General features: G+C 43.4%; 1 protein-coding gene across 1 annotated transcript in view; it reads left to right on the forward strand.

Moving 5' to 3' along the window:
• TMEM163 (transmembrane protein 163) overlaps positions 1 to 11892 on the forward strand; it is a 310556-nt gene extending 298664 nt beyond the window's left edge. Inside the window, exons 7-8 of the mRNA XM_088472398.1 lie at positions 5136 to 5277; positions 8100 to 11892. Coding sequence (XP_088328524.1) covers positions 5136 to 5277; positions 8100 to 8160 — 203 coding nt within the window. The 3' untranslated portion in view covers positions 8161 to 11892. The remainder of the gene's footprint in view (positions 1 to 5135; positions 5278 to 8099) is intronic.
• Positions 11893 to 22218: the final 10326 nt, after the last annotated feature.

Below are 22218 nucleotides of genomic sequence, written 5' to 3' on the forward strand. Positions count from 1 at the left end.
CGATCAGATCCTGCACACATACCCACTCCTCTTTTAAAGCGCCTCTGCTGAGGTGGCAGCCTGAGAATAAATTGGAGGCCTAGGCAGTGTTGAGGGGGAAATACCTGCAGTTCTCAAAGTGTCTGCCAGATAGTTGTGCTGATGTGGCCATGAGCCTGACTCAGAGTTGGACGTAGTGCAGATTTTTACGGTGTTGAGCGACTACTTTTGTACTGCGCATGCGTCTGAGTCACACTGCGCTTGTGGTCACTGGGATTTGCGTCCACCTCTGAATTAGGCCCCATGTAACTTACTGCTAAAACCTTCACATAAGTACATTGTGCTACGGCACCATCTAGGTCAGCTAGAGGGCTACATGCGATCATCTTTAGAGTGTTCCTCGCATTTCCCAGACGCCAAAGTCTCCTTTGCACTCCACAATGTCCTACATGTCAGCAGAGTAGCCTTCATTATCTGCACATGCGCAGTATAAACAGCGATTTCCTGGGCACGCATACTCACTGTACTCTGTGTCTAGCTGTCTTTGTAGTCTTCCCTGCAGTTACCCGGTGCTGAAGAATTGAAAAGTGACCCTGGGGTGATTGTTACTGTGCACAGGGTGCAAGCGTATAATTGATGATTACATAGGAGACTGTACACACATAGTACAGTCATACCTACCTACTCTCCCGGAACGTCTAGGAGACTCACAAATCTGACTCTCCTGAACACCCAGAAGAGTGGGAAAATCCCCTGGAGGCCTGCCGTCTGTCAGCGCCTGCTTCCCAAGTACAGTGGACAGTCTGGGCAGCAAATGACATGTTTCGTGCTGAAACACATCATGGTGGCCCAGCCCCCCACTTTACAATGCTGGCAATAGAGGCTTTGTATAGTGGGGCGCGGGGCTATGATGACGGGGCCATATTCCCCCTGCTGCCCCCTTGTCTACGCCACTCTCCTCGCTGTGCCGGCCTGGCTCCTTCCCCACCAGCCATAAAGTAGGCAACCAGGGGCCAGACCCCCTTTCTCAACATCCATCCTCAGCAACGGCAGCCGCGGTCACACTCATGTAGCGATGTTTGATTTATTTTTTTTAAGTTTAGGGGGTAAATTTACTAAGAATTGAGTCTGATCGAGTTTTTTCTTTATTTAAACTCGATTTGCATCGCCAAATCTCGGGTGATTTTCCCATTTTTAAACTCGCAAATTTACTAAGAAGTGAGTTTAGTTGAATGTGAGTTTTCCGATGGTGAAGCAGATCGAGATATCTCCCCCGAGTAGCAAGTTTAGATGAGATTAGTCACATGAGATTGCAGTGTTTTCTCTCTGCAAAACTCTCCCGAGCAAGCAGCCTGCACATATGGGTATGGGGGGTAATAATGTGTAAAATACTTGAAAACTATTGTATTTTACAATGGAACTACAGGTGCCAGCGTGCCTGCCCTTTTGCACTTGTGGAACTACAAGTTATAGCAGGCGTCCAGCACCCGTACCCCCACTGTAAAATAAATATTTAAAAAACCACAGTACACACACACACACACCGTATCCAGTAAAACTTTATTACATACACCTAACCCACGCACACATATTTACCTGTGCCAGCTGGTCTGTCCCCTTGTCCCATGTAGATTCCACGGGTGTACCTGGAAAAAAGATCCCATACTCACCTCCATCCTGGTGCCGCTCTCCGGAGCATCCACGTACTTGGCAAAATAAGAAAACGACTTACGCGATCCATACGAACAGGTGCAAGTATATTTTGTGACATAATACTTGCACCTCGCGAAATGACAGATGACCGGGATCATCTGTAATTTCCCATGGGCCGCTAGCCAATCAGCGGCCGCTACATTGGCTGGGACCCACGTGTAACCATCCAATGAGCGGCCGCTACATATCTGGCACCGGATCATGTAATGTGTACTGGCCGCCCGATATGTCGGCCCGTCGGGCATCCCATCGCTGGGTACACATATCGGTAAGTGTGTACCCAGCTTGAGTCCTGTTGCAGCTACATTGTGTTGTGTAGTTCACACACACAACTTATTTAAAGTACCACAAATTACTCCTGTACATTTTAGGATCCAGCATTATGAGTTTGTTTGAGCAAAAATAATTTTACAGTGGCGCTGCCCTTTAGTATGCTAGCTCTGTTAAATCCTTTCGTTACCAAAGGGGCAGTGATCATGCATGGCAAGGAGCCATCTCTGACTCATTTGGGAAATTACATTTGTTAACTGTAATTAAATATTGATATGCAATAAAGAATAGGAATGCAGCAACGAAAGCTTATAATTTTAGATCTTACATTTTATATTTCACTTCTGGCTGAATATCACAGGCAGCATACATAACGAGAGACGTTGTGGTGCCATTGTCTCTACTCACAGAACAAGACGCTCATTGCATCCAGCATACTAATGCATGTAACATGTGCAGCAAGAAAATAAGGGAGTTCTGAGAGCAATGAGTCTAGTTTAGCTGATTGCGTCAGGACTAGGGAAGTCATTTATTCATGTCAAGGAGCCAGCATTACCAACTGAAAGTATATTGACTAATAGTAAGAAAATTTACACCCGTCAGGAATAAAAAAAAGTAGGTTTTGAAAAACATGTCAGTAAACAATACATGCTGTCAGTAAATGTTCGGAATGGGTATGATATACCGCCGGCCGCATGTCCGGCAGTTCGATTCTCGTCAGCGGCAGCCCGACAGGAGCAGAGTGCGAAGCAGCGGAAGCCCGACAGCGCTGGAAATCCCGATCGTGGCTAGGTAAGTATCTGCTAACCTAACCCCCCTAACCCTAACTTCCCCCCCAAGTGCCTAACCCTAATCACCCCCTTCCCCGCTGCCTAAACCTAAGTCCCCCGGGGGGGTGCCTAACCCTAACCCTCCCTCCCCCTAGCCTAACCCTCCTGGGGGGGTGCCTAACCCTAAGTCCCCCCCGGGAGCCCTAAACCTAACCCTCCCCCCCGCGGCTGTCCGCTCGCGGCGCCCGGCATCACTACAATCGTGATGCCGGGCATCGGGGAAATGCGGGCGTCTACATCTAGACGCCCGGCATTTCACCCATGCCGGGATAAGACAGTCGGGAAGCCGGCTGCCAGTATTTAGGCAGTCGGCTTCCCTATTGCTTCCCAAATGTTCTAAACCAGTACAAATATTTTTAAGGGTTGACAGCACTGCTAGGAACCATCCCTGTACTTAGTTATATCTATATAATTATCCTGATTAGACAAAGATTAATCTTACATTAAGCCTATTAAATGTGCACATTTTTGTGTGTACTAATATTAGGATAATGTGAAGTTTATTATTTAGAATATATACGTTTGTAGCTCATTTTGCTTTAATTTTTGTCCTCCAAGCCAGACCATACCATAACAAGGCTTTTCTGTGCCCTGTGCCGGCCACGTCCCCTGAGCACATGACATCATGCGGATGGGGCAAGGCCAGCAGCGCCGGAATTTATAGCTCTGACCAGAGCATCCTTAGGATGCTCCAGGGCCCTGTAACAGGTGCAGTGTGCGTGCCTGGAGCATCCTCAAGATGCTCCTAGCGGTACTGCAGCAGTGATTCTGGCTGCAAGGTGCCGTTCAAGAGACCCTGCTAGCCAGTTGCAAGGGCCGTGGGTGAGTGGTAGTGCCACCCACAGGGCTCTGCGTGGCACCACCACTCGCACACTCCTAGTGACGGCCCTGAAGCCAGACTCTATTGCTGGTAAATGTAGCTGTGGGCCTCTGGTAATTGTCCCTGTAGAAAAATTGTCACAGAGCACAGTGCCAGGGGTTAACTTTATTTTTATACCACCGAAATGCCTCCAAGATGTGTATGAAAAAGGGACACTTTAAACACAACAAGGTAGACGATCTCCGTTGGATGTACAGGTTGAGTCTCTCATATCCAAAATGCTTGGGACCAGGGGTATTTTGGATATCGGAATATTCCATATTTTGGAATAATTGCATACCATAATGGTATATCTTGGGAATGGGACCCCAATATACACATAGGGGCATATTCAATTGTGAGCGAGAATATCAAAAAACCCGCACCTGCGAGATTTTTTCTGCAGGTGCGGGTTTTTTGCTATTCTATTAGGTGCGTGTTTTTATAAAAAATATGCACCGGGAGGTTTTTTTTTCACGCACCTCCTGAGCAAGAGTGATTTTTCCTAAAATCGATGATTTTAGGAAAAATCACCGGAACTTGCTCTGACACCCCAGCGGCACCCCCCCCCCCCCCCTGAGGACTAATTAACCAATTGGAAGTATCCAATTAGCTTAATTAGTCCTTAATTACTCACCTTCCGAAGCGCTGTCTTCTGCATCTTATTCTGCATCCAGCGTCGGGAGCCAGCTCTTCTGCAGCAGGGTGAGCATGTCAGTGTGTGGTGTATGTAAGTGTGTATGTGTGAGTGCGTGTGAGATCCCCGGTGTGGTGTGTATGGCCCCCCCGGAATGGGCGCTGGGAGAACTACATCTCCCAGCAGCCCTTGCTCCTCCCATCAGCCCCCGGCACTCCCAGCAGCCTCCTCTCCAGTAAGAAGAGAGAGGGGAAGCCACTGGGAGCCGCAGAGACCCCCTGCCTTGTAGGTGTTTGTTTGTTTTTTAATATATTTTACGCGGCGCGGGGTTTGCAGAGCTGAAAACCCTGCGCCCACTATTTTTTTCATTGAATACCGCGGGTAGCGGGAGCGCGCATACCCGCGGTATTCCAGAATTGGGCGCGAGGTGCGCGAGGATTTTAACTCACTAAACCTCACGCCCAATTGTATATGTCCCATAGAATGCATGTATGTGTTATATACACCTTATACACACAGCCTGCAGGCAATTTTATACAGTATTTTTAATCATTTTTGGCTCAAACAAAGTTTGTTGTGTACATACATGAAATTAATTTATGTTTCATATACACCTTATACACACAGCCTGAAAGTAATTTCATACTTTATTTTTAATAATGTTGTGCCTTAAACAAAGTTTGTGTACATTGAACCATCAAAAAGCTAAGGTGTCACCATCTGTCATGCTAAAAACAAATCTGTATTTTGGAATATTTGGATATGGGAGAGGCAACCTGTACTACATTTGGAAAGCTAGTGTAATCAATATTTGTTTAATGCCATTTTAATACTAATTCCTTCACAGGATTCAACTCGTTGGTGGGCGGCATCATGGGATTCTCTATTCTCATAAGTGCAGAGGTTTTCAAGCACAACTCTTCTGTCTGGTACCTTGACGGGTCTTTCGGTATTCTGATTGGGCTGATCATTATGGCCTATGGAATTAAGTGAGTGAACATTGTGCTTATTGTATTATTTGTGTAGGCATTTTCTTTTAATTTTGCCATCTGTACAGGAATCCCACTCTGCACGTGTTAAATAATGGCCATTAGTTGCATTTTGCCTAACAAATAGCAATGACATTTTTGCCATAGTTTACAATTTAAGATGCTCAAAGCTAAGCGACTATAATCTTTTATTAAGGTAAACAGGTGCCTCCCAACCAACAGAACCTTCAATGGCCTTCAGACCTCAAATAACAAATTTTACAGGAACCTTTAAAGGAACCCTTGCGTCAGGATGGAAGAATGGAGGTCACCCTCTCTAAAACTTTACAAGCTTAGGCAACCTTGGGTACACCATTGTTTGTGAAAGTACAAGGCTCTGCATGCCCTGCCGCTCGCTACCAGGACATGCAAAAACTTGTTGTTCTCAAATAGCTAGAGAAATACAGGTTACATGTGGCTTAGGATGGCCATACACTGAACGATAATTATTCAGATCAGCAGCTAAAAAGACTGAACGATTATAGTTCCATATATGGACCTGAATGATAAACATTCAGAGCCTGAAAATGGCTGAAAAATGGTTGGGATTATTTTTTTTTTATTACTGTCAAATCATCCTGATCGTCATTCAACCGACTCCTGGCAGTGTCTGAGGATGGCCTCATTACATCTTACAGTGTACGAGGGTGCTCGAAATTTGGGCTGTCACTCCTTCCATCAACCGTGTCAGTTGGTTGGCTGTACTATGGTGTTATCTATGGGCAACTTAAGGCTCTTAATGGACCTACTACTTGTAATTCTAGTCTCCTCTTTTCCTTTATTTTCCTCTTCCCTGGTTTTGTAATTGTGTTTTCCCAAAAACAGACAAAGACCAACATAAAACATTTACAGTTTCCGTTTACAGTTGACTATTATCTATACCCAATAATAGCAATATTAGCAATAATAGCAATATTCAATATGAATGCACTAAAAGTCATTGATATTGCTCAGTTACACCACTGGTTCCTAATCAATTTTTGGCTGAACTCTCATAAGTATTGATCAGTCCGTCATGGTTGTTTATTTTGCAATTCTGAAGTCTGGAACCTGGGCAGTATTTATTTGATGGAATAAACTGCAAAGATTCTCATGTTCTTCAGTCTATGGCTGTGTTTTTTATTTTTTTTTATAAAAAAAACAAAACAAATATCTGCATGTACTTTTAACCAATCACAGGCTGCTTTCTATTAAACACTATAACTATAGCATGTGCTATGACTGGATCACCAGAGGGACCTCTAGGCTGAATTTAAGTAGTTAAGCAGAGGTAAAGTTTTTGATTACCTGGCACAAGATGGAAAGCTGTGCACTATTGGCCACAAGAGGGGAAGCTACTGTATGCTTTACTGGGCATAAAGAAGGGAAGCTGTGCTATATTGGGTACAAGAGGGGAAGCTGTGTTCTGCTTCACACAAAAAGGGAAACTGTGCTCTCCTGGGAAAGCATAAGTGGAAGGTGTACTGTACTGGGTACAAGAGAGGAAGCCATTCACTAATAGGCACAAGAAAGGAACCTGTATTCTACTGGGAACAGGATGAGGGGAAGGTGTATTCTATTGGGCACAAGAGAGGAAGCCATTAACTAATGGGCACAAGAGGGGAATCTGTACTCTACTGGGCACAGGAAGAAGCTGTACTCTACTGGGCACAAGAGGTGAAGCTGTATTCTACTGGGCACAACAGTTGAAGCCTTTCGCTATTGGGCACAAAAGGGTAAGCTGCACTCCACTGGGCAGGACATTTATCCCAAATGATTGGACTGGTGTGAATGGTGTCCTTCTCACCATATTGAGCTGGAGCAAGGGTGGTTTTAGTGGAAATTAAGAGGTTTAGCTCTTGGCACAATCCAAAGTGACTCAGGTCATTATTGTGATATGACAATTAAGGGCCTGATTCAGAGCCGAACGCTCTGACCAGAGCGCTCGTTCTGAATCAGTGCCCTCCTCCATGAAAATGGAGCGGCCTCTAGGCCGCTCGCATAGCTGCGGGTAACCACCCACAGCATATGCGAGCGACCATGATGATGGTCACGATGGTCTTGACCATCACGACCATCGGGCTTGCGACGGAGACCCTACGGTAGGGTCTCGCTGCCGCAAACCCTGGAGTGATTTTGGCTCTATCAGAGCCAAAATCACTCCCACTGACATCACTAGTGATGTCAGTGGGGCCGGCTTCAGACGGTAGGCGTTCCCATGGGAACGCCTCCGTCTGGCAGGCACGCCCACCAAAGGGGGCGTGCTGTCAATCAACATCGACAGCATGCCCCCTTTGGTGCGAGACCCGGAGCGATGGAGAGCTCCCTCCATCGTGCGCATGCGCAGTGGGGGAACATCGACCCGCTTGCAAGCGTCCTGCGCTCGCGAGCGGGTCTGAATGACCCCCTAAGTGTCCAGATTCCAAAACTCTGTATAATGGTCATCACATTACTCTTTATTGAATATTGATCATAAACCGTATTCCTGTATTATGTATTGGACACATCCCCATTCCCAGTGTAATCTACACTGACTTTAAAGTCATTGAAGGTAATAGAATGTATTTACTAATTCCCCAGTTATAGTACCTGTGATACCTAAAGAGGGTGTGGCCTGTTTTGTTCACCATGGTGCACAGTGACCTCTTTGTCTTTTCCCAAATATAGTATGGTGACCCACCCTAGTTACACTTTAATGCAGAAGCTTAAAGCAATGTATTTGTTTTTTTTTGTCTTGTTGGTGCTTGAATCTTTCATTTAAATACAAAAAGGTAATTGTTGAACATTTTATTTCTGACTTTCAGATTACTACTAGACATGGTTCCCCGGGTGAGACAGACGCGCCACTATGAGATGTTCGAATGAAGAGACTGGCACATATTTATTTACAACTTAAAACTTGACATCACTAATGGCGACAACAAGTCAGTCAAAGATGTTTGTTCCCCACTTATATTGTTGGGTGTTCTCAAAACTCAAACAAATTACAACAAACTATATATTACCTACTTAGAAATGATCAAATCAGAATTTACTGGACCAGTATGTGAAGATCCAACTTCCAACAAATTCCTAAGCACATACGAATGATGACAAGTTCACAAGCACAAACCTTCAGATATTGTGGTCAATGGTATCCCATGACGTTCCTCAACATAACTACAGAATGAACCATCCCCCGTAAACATCTCTGACAGTGGATTAATTTACTGGAGAAAATACAGAATATTAACAGCGAATTACATAGAGTATTTTTATATATATATGTACATATTATCTGTGTCCAATTAATTCATTTAGGCTCTTGTATGCATTTTACCTCCACAAACTCAGAGACCATGCAAATTCCATCGCACAAATAAAAACCAATACAGTACTGTATATTCAAATACACATTCCAAATTCATAACAGCACAATTCGGTCCCGATCACATACAGAGCTCTACAGTGTTTTATTTGGAAACCGTTGTTTACAGAATACAGTATTCTGTCTCTAGGTAATCAGTGTCATATATAACTTGGTAGTATTATACCTACTGTACCAATTATTTACGCTTTAGAACAAAGCAGTCCTGATGGCGACCCGCTGACCACTTGTGGCCCTTAAAGTCATTTGGATAAAGTAACTCCCAGCAATTTTCACAAGCCTCTATGACAGGGGTAGGCAACCCGTGGCACTATAGCTGCTGTGGAACTACACATCCCAGCATGCCCTGCCACAGTTTTAGCATGCACGTACAGAAAAACTGTGGCAGGGCATTCTGGGTATTTCCATAGCAGCTGGAGTGCCACAGGTTGCCTATTCCTGCTCTATGATATGACTTTGAATTATTAATAAGACCTGGACTACTAACTTGTAAACAACCCACATAGTGAATGTTGCTCTTAATTACACTTTTATTAGTAGAATACACAATCATAAAGTGCATATGTCATTTAAAGGGCCCCTAAAACTAAAATACAAGTAAATATGTAAAGGAATATTTGCATATGTTTAGAAAGGGTTCCATACTTTGATAGAACTTATGTTTTTTGAAACTGTATGTAATAATGTATGCTGTTAAGTATATCAAATGTTAAACATCAGTGCCTCAGTGAATATGAATATATTGGTCTGGTCCAGATTTAATAATGGCTGCTTCCACTATCTGTAGGTGGCGGAGGTGTGCTTGAAATGTCTTGTATTTCAGATTTGGTTTCCGTTTAATGTTCATTTGATAATGGAATCTTAATTAGAATCAACTTGAAATTTGTTTTATATAGACACTTGGTCATATATAAATGTTATCTAATTTTATTCTTTCTACACATATCATGTAGTTATTAAATATATTTATATATATTTTTACTGAGTAAAAATAAAAAAAAATGCAATAAATGGCTAATTATCATGATCCGAGTAAAGAATTAACATAATTCCAACTTGATTTCATAAGCAAATTGGAAAATCCTAAATTTCCTCTTATGTGAGATGGCGGTGTGTAGTTTTGTAACCGATAGGTGATATAACAGGCGTTGTGTATATTGTGAGCATATGTAGAGGGTTATTAGTGTACAGTACCTAATCTACATGTATCGTTATAGTGCTGTATAATATGAGATTTTTACAGGGTCTAACAAAGCAAGAAACAGTTATCATTTAAACCGTGATTGCCACCTGCTGTATGTATTGCACAGGTACAGTAATCAGAGTGATATCAAATACTCTGTTTTATACTAGTAATTGACTGAATTTAGAAAACAATATTCAGCCATGTAAGATCTGTTCACTGACTTTTGCAACCTTTCAAAAGATTTTTATTTCTTGGCTTGTACATGTACATCTGCAGCTTTTACAACATGCATTAATTCTATTTTTCTGCAATATTTGCCCATATATTTCTATCATCTGGCAGAGTTGTTTGTTTTTATTGCCGTTGGATATGACACAGCAATGTTGTGCTCTATCGCCATTGGATACAACTGTATGCCTATTACTCACATATGTTATAGGCAATGGGAAAAACGTTGTGTGTGATGATATGGAGATAGGCCTGAAAAGCACAAGATCAGGGGGGAGAAAAGTATCTAGTAAAGTAATGGTACTAAACTGGCCGCCCAATGCTCGCAGTTTTGCTGTTCTATCTCCATGTAGAAGTCGGCTCGGCTTGTTCACGAAAATGTGGGCCTTGCAGAGACATGTATATACGCCTATTCGGAGGAATCTTGTTTACCCTGCTAATGTACAGGTGAAATGCACATTGATGATGGTGACTTGGCGCTGATGATGATATGCTCTTCTTAACCTTAGACTTAAATGTCGACATATGCTATCACGTGTGCCTCTTACTGATTTCCATGGTAGGCCTTTCATGCCCAAGTTCGACTCTTAGATTTGTTGTCCTGGACGGCATCTTGCCCAAGGTAGGACAACCATTAAGGCATACTTGTCTACTGCCTCGGAAGTTGTTGGAGATTCCTGAGTTTGCAGGCTGTTCCCTGAACCCCTGGAAGATTAGGCTGCCCTCTCGCATCCTGCCCACTTCCTAGCGAAGTGGGCACTGGGGAGGATAATGCCGCAAATCACGAGTAAATGGACAGGGGACAGGGCCAATATGACGTGTTTCCATGAAACGCCCATCATATTGGCCACGTTCCTCTCGATTGACTCATGATTTGCGGCATTCCCAGCGAGGGGACGGGTTCCAGTAACTCGTAGCAGCGGGAGCCACCCCCGCCTCCAGTCAGCTGCATCTCTCCTCTTTGTTTCTCCCAGAGGAAACAGTGCAAAAGTAGGCAAGTATGCATTTAAGGGAAGAAGGTTGTGTCAAGCTATGAAGTGGGCTGCAATATGGCAGTTTATATAGTCAACTGGAAGTTAAAGATCTCTATTTTGTCGGCCTTTTACCTGACAGCAAGCCTCGGTAAGTTGGAACTTTATTAAAACTAATTAAATAACCCTGAAAAAAAAAAGTTTCATCAAGGCATGTACAAGCCAATGAATTAAAAATCATTAACATACCACTTTAAATCTCTAATAAATTGAATAAAAATTGGTAGATTGCTCACCACTGCAATACTATTATTGTGCTTATATAACTGTGATGTACATTAACAGGATATGCTTAATATTTCCTACAGGGAATGGTGGGGGTTAATTAAATGCACAAAGGGAAAACTTTTAAAAAAGTGAAATATTAGTGTCTTCATATTTAATGTGTGATTTTTATTTTTGCCATTTTTAAACATCTATAAAAATAAACAGTTTATGAATATTGCACATATACATATTACAGACAAACATTCTAGATTAAATTATTTTAAATGAAATAAATTGGTCTGTATTGCCTTTCGGTAGCTGTGTGGTAAAACGGTTTTACAAAGGCTTCTGTTAAAAAGAGTATTTCTTGGTTGGATGTTGTTCTAGGTAAAATGATTCTGTAATGTGTTATCGAAACCAAACTTTTCTTGAAATCTGAACAACTTGTATTTAATTTTTTTTTAATTGTACTTATAATTAACATTTACAATGTATTCCCTGAATGTATTGTATATTTTAACGTCTTCCTAAAAGAAGGTGCATTGAACTCTTTGCTGTATGAGGGTCTGCAACACACTGTGTCCCCTGGTAAAAAGGGAATAAGCTACCGTCTTTCAACAATAAATATTTATGCTAAAATAATATTTTTGATTCTTTAATATTGAATATATTTTGTGTTGTGCTAAACATTGCCCTCCAAGCAGCAAATTAACTAAGCAGGCCTCCACTTTTTGGCATGTTTAAGCTGGAAATGAAAACCAGTGATATTATACATTATTTTGAATGGTATTGCCGTTTTAAATTTCCTGCTTAAACACGCTGAGAAGCAAAAGCAGCTGCTTAATAAATTTACTCACAAGTCTCTTTTGATTGTTCATAATATAATAATTGTATGAATAACGATAACTAACTGCTATTCAAAATCTGAAATTAGAGAACACTTTTTATTGTTCTTGAGCAACCTGGGCTGTGGCGGAAAGGGTAATTTAGAGAGATTGGGACCCCTGGAATGGTAAACTTTCTATCCAAGTGGTCCCAGTTTAATGGACAAGGGTCCCTATGATTCATGTACATTCTACCAAAAAGTGAAAAAAAAAAAGCAAAAATACTTTAACTGATTCTCCAAAACTCTTCTTCGCGACTTCATTTTAATATAAAATAAAATCTTTTCTTCTGTCTTGATCCATCATAGTCCAAATGGTGGTGGGCATACCCATAAAAATGTCTCACACTATGAATGACCTAAGCAAAATGATGAAATAATCAAGAGAAAAGTGCTTGTGCAGTTCACCTCATGTTTTAGAGTGCTATATATTCTCGGTGTTATACAGGCAGACTACATCTTAACTCCATTGTCTCACATACAGGGTCCTATTTATCAAACAGTGTTTTACTAAAATAATGTGAAAGGTTTTTTTCACACCCTTTTCACATTATTTTAGTTTCACTCAAATACAATTGGAGTAGTTTTCGTGAAGAAGTAGTCCAAGCCCTTTAATTTGTATTTCTTTAGCAAGGAGATTGTACTTGTAGTGGGAAATGCGATCTGCTTCAAATTTACTAAGGGGAATTGTAAAAAAATACCAGATGGGAGCCCTGCTATAACATGAATAGAGATGGCGTTAAGCAGGGTTCCCCCCAGTTCCTCCACTACTGCTCTGCTCACCGATCACCTAGGTAATTGTCAGGTGGGGGGTGGTCTCGGGGGGGTCGGAGCTGCAGGGGGGTAGCCACAGGGTGTCGCGTGGGAGGGGGAGTTTGTCGTGGGGGGATGTAGCGCTAGTCGACATCGGCACATGCTCGGAGGTACTGTCACTGTTTTTCTTTGTGAGAAAAGTACAGTGAACAGGATTCACAGGGACAGAGCTTCCTCGCAAGCTCTGTCCCTGCTTGTACATTCTCGTGATAATCCTCTATTACTACAATCCGCATTTCAAATGCAGACTGTAGTGTGATAATTTCACCTAAATTCGCATTGTGAATTTAGGAATTATTACTAGAATGTATTAACATTCTCAAGCAGGGACAGAGCTTGTGATAAAGTTCTGTCCCTGCGTATCCCCACTGCACAAATTTCACTGTATTTTTATGAAAAATACAGTGAGAGTGCCTCCGGGCAAGTGCCAAATCCGGCCAGCACTAAAGCCTCCCCTGCGCAAGCCCACTGTGATCACCCCCTCCCCAAGGTCCCACCCCTGCACAACCCCCCTTTGCACCCAGCTAACACGAACTTCTGTGATCGGTGATCTCTCTCCTCCGGTCAGCTGGTTGCCGGGGCACCTGGTCTGTGACCCCGGTCAGCTGTGCTATAAACTGAGATGCCTCTTTACAGCACAGCTGACTGGGATCACAGTGCAGGAGACCCGGCGACAGCTGACCGAAGGAGTGAGATCAATGATCGGAGAACCCCCAGCTGCAGGTAAGTGGTTTTTTTGCTTTTTTTAAACCTTTTTATTTTTGCAGTGATCAGCTTGTGGTCTATTTAGTCCACAAAGCTGATCACAGGGGGTTGGCTTCCGGCTCTTCTGCCTGTAATGGTGGGTACACACTATACAGATATAGCTGCAGATCGAGTGATCTGCAGATATATCTGTAGATGATGGTTGTTCCTACACACTGAACAACCATCATCTGTGCCTGCCCGCAGGTCCCAGCGACCAGGGGGGCGTGTACTGGCAGGCAGGGGGCGTGTCCCATCCCCCAACTCGCGGCTGCTGCTGTGTGTGTACGAGCAGTCTGCCGACCGCCCGTACATACCTGACGATGGACAGATATGTCTGCAGACATATCTGTCCATCGGCTGTGCAGCACAGTCAATGCGACATGTCGGTGAACATATCGCAGGTACACACTGCCCGACGGCAGCAGATACATTGGCCGATCAGCTAAAGAGCATAGCAGAAGTCGGGGAACCGGGGGGAGAAATCTGCTTAATGCCATCTCCAGATGGCGATGTTATAGCAGGGTTCCCATCCGGTATTTTCTTTTTTTTTTTACAGTTGCCCCTTAGTAAATTTCAAGCAGTTTGTATTTCCCACAAGTATGGGAAATACAATCTGCTTGCTAAAGAAATGCGAATTAAAGGGCTTGGACTAGTTTTTCATGAAAACTACACTAATTGCTCTTTAATACACTTCAGTGAAACTGAAATAATGTGATACGGGTGTGAAAACACCCTTTTCCACGTTATGGGCCTGATTCAGACCCGGTCGCAAGCGCTGAGCGCTCGCAACCGGATCGATGGTGGCCCACAGCGCATGCGCACGACGGAGCCGGCTCTGTTAGAGCCGAAATCTCTCTGGGGCTTGCGGCAAGGGTCTTGTCGCAAGCCCGATGGCCGCGATGGTCTTGACCATCGCAACCATCATCATGGTCACCCACAGCTATGCGAGCGGCCAAGAGGCCGATCCAAAAAAAAAAAAAAAGCCCGGCCATGATTCAGAGCAAGCGCTCTGTCAGAGCGAGCGGCTCTGAATCAGGCCCTATGATAGTAAAAACAAATTGATAAATAGAGCTGTTAATGTATTGTTTTTCTTCAACTCCAGTTCAGTACTTCACATCCTGGGGAAAAAACAAACAAACTAAAATGTACTACTATAACAATTTAGATCACATTTAGAGTGTCTGGCTGATAGACACAGAATTCAGAGTATGAATTATAATGCAGAAAGAGTTAATCACAATTGTGAGGAAACCGAATATTTTTAACTTCACGCTATTGAATAAAAAAAGTTATAAAATTGTATGTTTCTTAATAATTGTCGTTTTTTTAAATCAAGTGTTTTTATTGAGTTTCCTTTTTACAAGAAATAAAAAAAAAAATACAAATACACAAATATATACTGTATGAGCAATGTGTCACAGCAAAATATCAAAATGAGTATAGGAACTAACCAGATGGTAATCTAGTAGTATATTTAGAAATGAATATTCAGAACATAAATTAGGACAATTCAGCGAAATAGAGTATAATCCCAACAATAGCAATGGCGATTTTGGGAAAAAAGAGTGTACTGGCTGGCGGAGGTACAAAAACAATATATAAAAAATATTTTTCTTTAAAGCATATTCAGTAGAAGAGGTGAGAAGGGCATAGTGGGAATCTTGCCCTAGGGACCATACCTTATCAAATTGTTAGGGGCATTTTCGCTTCTGATACATAAAGTGTTCATGAGAAACTGCAGTATTGACTAGAGCCACCCAAGAAAGAAAGGTAGACGGATCAGAGGCCAGCCACATTCGAGCAATACACACCCAGACTAATGTTAAAAGATTATTGACAAATAGTCGAAGGGGAATAGAGAGGGTCTTGCCCAGGCCAATAGACAGATACGTGGGGTCAGTGAAGGAATTCGGACAACCGTATTCCGCACACAGTCAATCGCTCTAGACCAAAACAAAGCAACTCGAGGACAGGAAAAGAGAAGATGCCATAAATCAGCAGAGAACAAGAATCCGTAATAGATCCACCAAACTCACAAAGCTTAAGTGGTGTCCAGTATACTCTATATAAAATATATAATTGAATCTGCTGAGGCTGGTATAAGCTGTGGCGTCCCGAGGGGAACCTATAAAGACTTTCAAATCATCATCAGATAAAGCACCCAAATTGTGATCCCAGTGAGATCTAAGTCCACTCAAAACCTAAGCTCTATTAGATGGCAAAAGGAAGGAGTAGGCCATGGAGATAGATCTCCTAGCAGGTAAAATACGCACTAGCAGATGCACTGGAGCTTCAGAGATGTTAGGGACAGTCTCCCCCACTGCGCACAGAGAGCATGCCAGAGTTGATACCTATAGAAAAGAGCTGAAAGACCAGAAGTAGAGGACAAATATGTAAATGAATGAAGAACCTCATCTTGATACAATTGGCCAATAGCAACCACATCATATGACTGCCAAACCGAGCTACCCTCCAACCTTTAAAGTTCTGGAAAAGCTAAATTATCCCAAAGCGATGAGCATAAATCAATTAAAATTTCCCACAGAATTGTCTCCATAGCAAGCCAGGTTCTACGGGTCTGGTGTAGCAGAGGTGGACAGCGAGGAAGCAGGGTCTAGACCATCAAAAATTGTAAGTATCGTGAAATGCGTATCATGCAATCCTATCGCCAAAGTTTTCGCATGTACAAAAACTCCATAGACTAAAATCGGCCAACTGTTTTCACCATCTCAGAGCAGATGAAAAGTTGTGCAAAATCTCTATTTTTGTTTAAAAATGTGGGGTCTTGGGTGATTCAGCAAGGATCGCAATTGCAAAGCTGCATGCAGGCAGCTTTGCAATTTTGTCCTTGCTAATATGCAAATACAGCAGGAGGTTTACGACACCCCTGCTGCATTTGCAATCTCAGCACTGCGACGGAGGTCGCAGGCTGGGATCACCATCCTGACCATTGGTGGTCGATGGTTGATGGTGCCGGGCCGCCGGCCAGCTGAGTAAGCCTCAGCTTACTCAGGCTGGCTTGCTTGCGAGAAAAAAAAACGTAATTTACTGCGCTGAAAATATCTCAGTGAAATATCAAAAACATGTATATATAGTAATAAAATATACTTTTTATTTGTAACTTATAGGTTATATATAAATATTCAAATAGAACATATAGGTAGTTGCATCATTTATAACATTATAAAAATAATTGTTTCAATTTATGAATCATATACAGTGCACCCGTAAAGTATTCACAGTGCTTCACTTTTTACACATTTTGTTATGTTACAGCCTTATTCCAAAATGGAATAAATTCATCTTTGTCCTCAAAATCCTACACACAATACCCCATAATGACAACGTGTAAAAAAAGTTTTTTTGAGATTTTTGCAAATTTGATAATTATTTTAAAAAAAACGAAATGTGGAAAAAGTGAAGCGGTGTGAATACTTTCCGCATGCACTGTATAAACATACAAATGAATGTACAAATGAGCTTCTAATCGCAGGTGGTTAAATTAGATGACACATTGTTAAGGATAGAGCTGATCAGGCTCTTAATAAAAAGTGTTGCAAAATAAAAGTATCAAAAATATATATTGAGATGTTCCACAGAAAAAATCTAGCTGCTTATCTCAGTTGGAGATTTGATATTGGATGTTATTAACCTGACTAGCAGGTTGCAGCTTTGTCCCGTGTGAAATGACTATCACATACTGTATGTAATTATCCAAAGAATCCTTTTGAATTACTGGGGGTATCCTTCAATAGAGTCAATTAGCAGAAGTAATTGCCTGGATTGCTTTGCTTTTTATTTCTTATTTTATATGATTTTCAGTTTTCTTTAAACATATAGGGCATATTCAGTTGCGTGCGAGAATAGCAAAAATCCCGTACTGGAGTTTTGCCTGCAAGTGCGGCATATTTGCTATTCAATTAGGAGCGAATGGACGCTGGGAGAACTACATCTCCCAGCAGCCCTTGCCCCTCCCACCAACCCCTGGAGCCTCCCAGCAGCCCCCGGGACTCCAGGCAGCCCCCTCTCCAGTGAGAAGATAGAGGAGAGGCCATCGGGAGACGTGGAGACTACCAGGCAGGCAAGTGTAGAATTAATTTATTTTTACGCGGTGCAGAGTTTTCAGAGCTGAAAACCCTGCGACCACTTTTTTTTTTATTGGATACCGTGTGTATCGGGAGCGCGCATACCCACAGTTATCCAAATTTGGATGCCCAATTGAATATGCCCCATAGAGTTTGCTGGATTTAAGAGCATTAATCATACTAGACCTCCCTCTCCTGAACAACAGACTACATCACCTTATCCAATGTGAGGGTCCTAGGTCTGTGTGCAAGCCCGGTGACAGTGGGGTGCAAAGGGGACACTTGTCCCCCCTTGCCTCTGCCACCTGCTGTGTAAGCTGCTTACACAGCAGGTGGCAGAGGCAACAGTAGTAAGCAGGGCACCCAGCTAGATCCATCGGGGAACGGCGCAGGCAGAGTCAGGGGAACATCTATCCAGTGTCCACTACTGTGGCACAGGGTCAAGACTGGTATAGCAGCCAGTGCAGCGCGCGTGACATCAGGACGTCGTGCCGCTGAGTCAGGGAGGAGCCGCCGGCCGGGTCTCTGAGCCACCCGGGAAGAGCAGTGCAGCAGGTAAGTGTTATCCGGGACCGGACTGGGCTACAGAATCCTGGGGCAGGTAAGATGACGGAAGGGGGGGGGGGGGGTGACAGATACAAGGGGTGTTTGTGTCAGATGCTGGGGGAGGGGGGTGGTGTGACAGACACAGGGGCTGGGGATGAGGGGGGTGACAGGGGAAGAAGAAGAGGAAGGGGATGTGACAGACCGGAGCTGGGGAAGAGGGGGGGATGTGAGACACAGGGGCTGGGGAAGAGGGTGGGATGTGACAGACACAAGGACTGGGAAAGGGGTATGTGTGACAGACACAGGGGCAGGGAAAGAGGGGTATGTGTGACAGACATGGGCTGGGGAAGAGGGGAGGGTGACAGACACAGGGGCTGGGGACTGGGGAAGAGGGGACACACAGGACTGGGGAAATGAAGCTGAGAGACACAGGGGCTGCGGGAAATCAAGCTTAGAAACACAGGGGCTATGGAAAAGATGAGAGACACAGGGCTGAGGAAAATGAAGCTGAGAGACACAGGGTCTCGGGAATAAAGATGAGAGACACGGGTGCTTGGAAATTAATCTGAGAGATGCAGATGAAGCCCAGAGCCATGGGTGGGGGATAATGATACAAAGAGATACAGGAAATATGAGTGGATGGCTGCAGATGGAGAGGCACAGGGGATGAGGCTGGAGACAGGGATGGTATTGGAGTGATACAGGTGAGGAAGAGGCTGGAGAGATGAGGGTTGGGTGTGGTGCAACACAGGCAAGGATAAGGCCGAGAGACACAGTTGGGGATGAGGCTGGAGTGACACAGGAGATGAGCCAATGCCGACCTGCATGTACCTACCGGGAGGGGATAGGGGGCCCCAAAAACATGAGTTTGCTGGGCCCCAAGATTTCTGTTGCCAGCCCTGTCTGTGTGTGAACATAGCTCGGGCTCCGATTAGGCTTTATGGCCAATTGTGCTGGGCGTCTGGTTACCACCAGCGGTGTCAGGTCCTCGACTGTAGTTTAGTCGGCTGCTTGTATAGTGCAGCGGCAGTCTCTGCTCCTGGCGGATGTTTGTGGCTAGCTCCAGTAAGAAATAAGGCAAAAAGTTGCTTTATAGAAACAAATTCAATCTATCTATGTGGGATTGCTGCTTTATTATTACAAAGAACAGTAAAAGTACTGATTTGTTCTGTACCAAATTTGCTTCATAAACATCTGCAAAATGCAGTGTAGATAGTCAATGGTAACATTTAGTTTCACCATAAAGATTTCACAGACTCTATAAGATCCCACGGAGGCAACTTATAAAATGAAAAATGGTGTTGCAAAACCAACAATTGGGATTTCCAGCAAAATAGAAAATGTTTAATATAAATTAAACTTCCCTTTCAACTTCTGTGACAAATCCACCTTGAGAAAGGCTGAGTGATGAGCAGGGCCGGATTAAGGTCTGTGGGGGCCCCTGGGCAACAAATGTGTGGGAGCACCTATCAATAAAAATTGTGATATATATATATATATATATACATACATACATACATACATATACACATATATATGTATATATATATGCGTGTGTGTTTATATATACAAACTCCAGCAAGAAGAACGGCACTCAGAGACTTATAGCTTGCAAACAAATACCGTGTATTGTATTTGTTTGCAAGCTATAAGTCTCTGAGTGCCGTTCTTCTTGCTGGAGTTTGTGTATGATTACATTGGAACTGTGCACCGGAGTTATTCACCTATTGGAGGGAGTGCCGGCAGTTGGTGGATTGTTGTGTTTATATATACACATATATGTATATATATATATATATATATATATATATGCCTGTGTGTGTTATATATATATATATATATATATATATATATATATAACACACACAGGCATATATATATATATATGTATGTTGGTATACACACGCATATATATACATATGTGTGTGTATATATATATATATATATACACTTATTAACACACACAGGAGAGGGTAGAGATGTAAACTGCAAGAGGGTGGAGGTGGGGACAGAGAGTACATAAGTGTAGGCTAAACACAGGACATGCTACTAGAAACAGAAATAGATATACATTAGTACAGGATGATTGCAGGGTAACAGGACAGGTTATCAGAGACAGTATGGGGTGCTGAGAGATGGCTGGAGGTGTGAGTTTTTCAAGGAGTCAGATTAAATATAAGGCTGAAAAAATCTCCGTAAAAATGTAAACACCACCCCCCCCAAGTCTCTTGTCCCCTCTCCCTCCCATCATAGTACCTGTAACAAATCACTATTTCAACATGCAGGCCAGAGTGACGTCACCAGCACCGACTTCCGCAGTGAAATCCTGTCCTTAACAGCGCTGCCGGAGGAATCCCATCTAGCTGCCTCAGTCTGGGCTCTCTCCGGCCCGGGCGGTACAGCTGTCAGCAGTCCAGCCAAGGCCACCCGGCTGCACTGCTGCTAGTTCAACTTCCTCCTATTGTGGTATTGGCTGCTGCGAGTGCGGCTCTGTCCTCCTTGCAGGCGGGATCATGTGACCTCACGTCACGGCATGCCCGCTGAGTGAGCAGCCCTGAATGTCAGTAGGCGGAGCTGATCAGAGCTGCTTCCTAACAAGGCTGCAGCGTTATAGATTTAAAAGAAAAAAAAAAAAAAGCGGTTGATCTGGGGGATGTGGCTGGGGGCCAGTGACAGTGTGTGGGGGCCCTCTATGTGTGGGGGCCCCAGGACGACCGCCCCTGTCGCCCTCCCTATAATCCGGCCTTGGTGATGAGCAACCTGGAGTGTCAAAGGTTTTCCAGAATTAGGACTGTTGATCGTTGTATAATCCTTATCCCGGGGATTCCAACTGTGAGGACTTGTATTGATGCATTTAACACCAGGCAGTAGATTTTCTAACCAGCATATTTTCAATGCCGATGACCATCGCGGCTTTGGTCAATGAATTAAAAATTGCAATTGAAATAACTGCTAAATAAACTTGATTTAACATTTATTTCTATTGCTGTTGTAAATCCATTGGTCAAAGTTGCCAGTGATGGATTTGCTTGAAAACACTTTGCTTGGTAAAGAACAGCAAGGTTACTAAAGGTTAGCTTGTGGCTCTCACCAGTGAAGTCAATAGTGGGAGTCGTTCATTGGCCGAGAAAGGCGGAGGCTCACCTCTCTCAGCCAATGAACGCTCTGGGGTGCCCTGGAGAGCACAACCCCTTTATTGGGGGTGTCCCCACCTCCCCAGGGATCCCTGGCCTGGGCTGACTAGCAATCAAGCATAATGCTTTGGCCAGGGGACCCGGTGAAAGGGCTCCCCTGGCTGTGGTATTACACCCCCACTAGAAAGAGTTTGGTGCTGGTTATGGTAAATACAGGGGATATAATTTTGTCCCCTGTATTTCCAAAACCAAGACCGGCTCGCTTAGCCCAGTGCTGGTTGTGGTAAATTCAGGGGACCCTTACGTCTTTTGTCCCCCGTATTTACACAACCAGGACTGGCTTTGAAATGTCTGGGGCAGGTTGTGCTTTTAGGGGGGGAACCTCACGTTTTTTTTAAATTTTAACACTTTTGAAGCTTTTTACGCACAAATGCATGCCCGAATCTCACTGATCTGTGCAAGCATCTGTGTCAATCAGACCTGCTCATGCTAAAATCAAAATCGAAAGCATAAAGCAGGTCTATTCATTTTGGGATTTGAGGTTTGAATATGAGTGGGATTTGGTGTTCGATTTGCAAATAGGCATGCAAAATCGAACATCAAATCACTGTTCAAAATCGAACCAAATGGAATTTGATTTAGAAAAACCTTCTTAAATTTTTTTTAGTGAATGTGGGATTTGATGAGGGATTCGTA

The sequence above is a fragment of the Taudactylus pleione genome, unplaced genomic scaffold (assembly GCF_031769625.1).
Source record: "Taudactylus pleione unplaced genomic scaffold, aTauple2 ptg000122l, whole genome shotgun sequence".
NCBI lineage: Eukaryota > Metazoa > Chordata > Amphibia > Anura > Myobatrachidae > Taudactylus > Taudactylus pleione.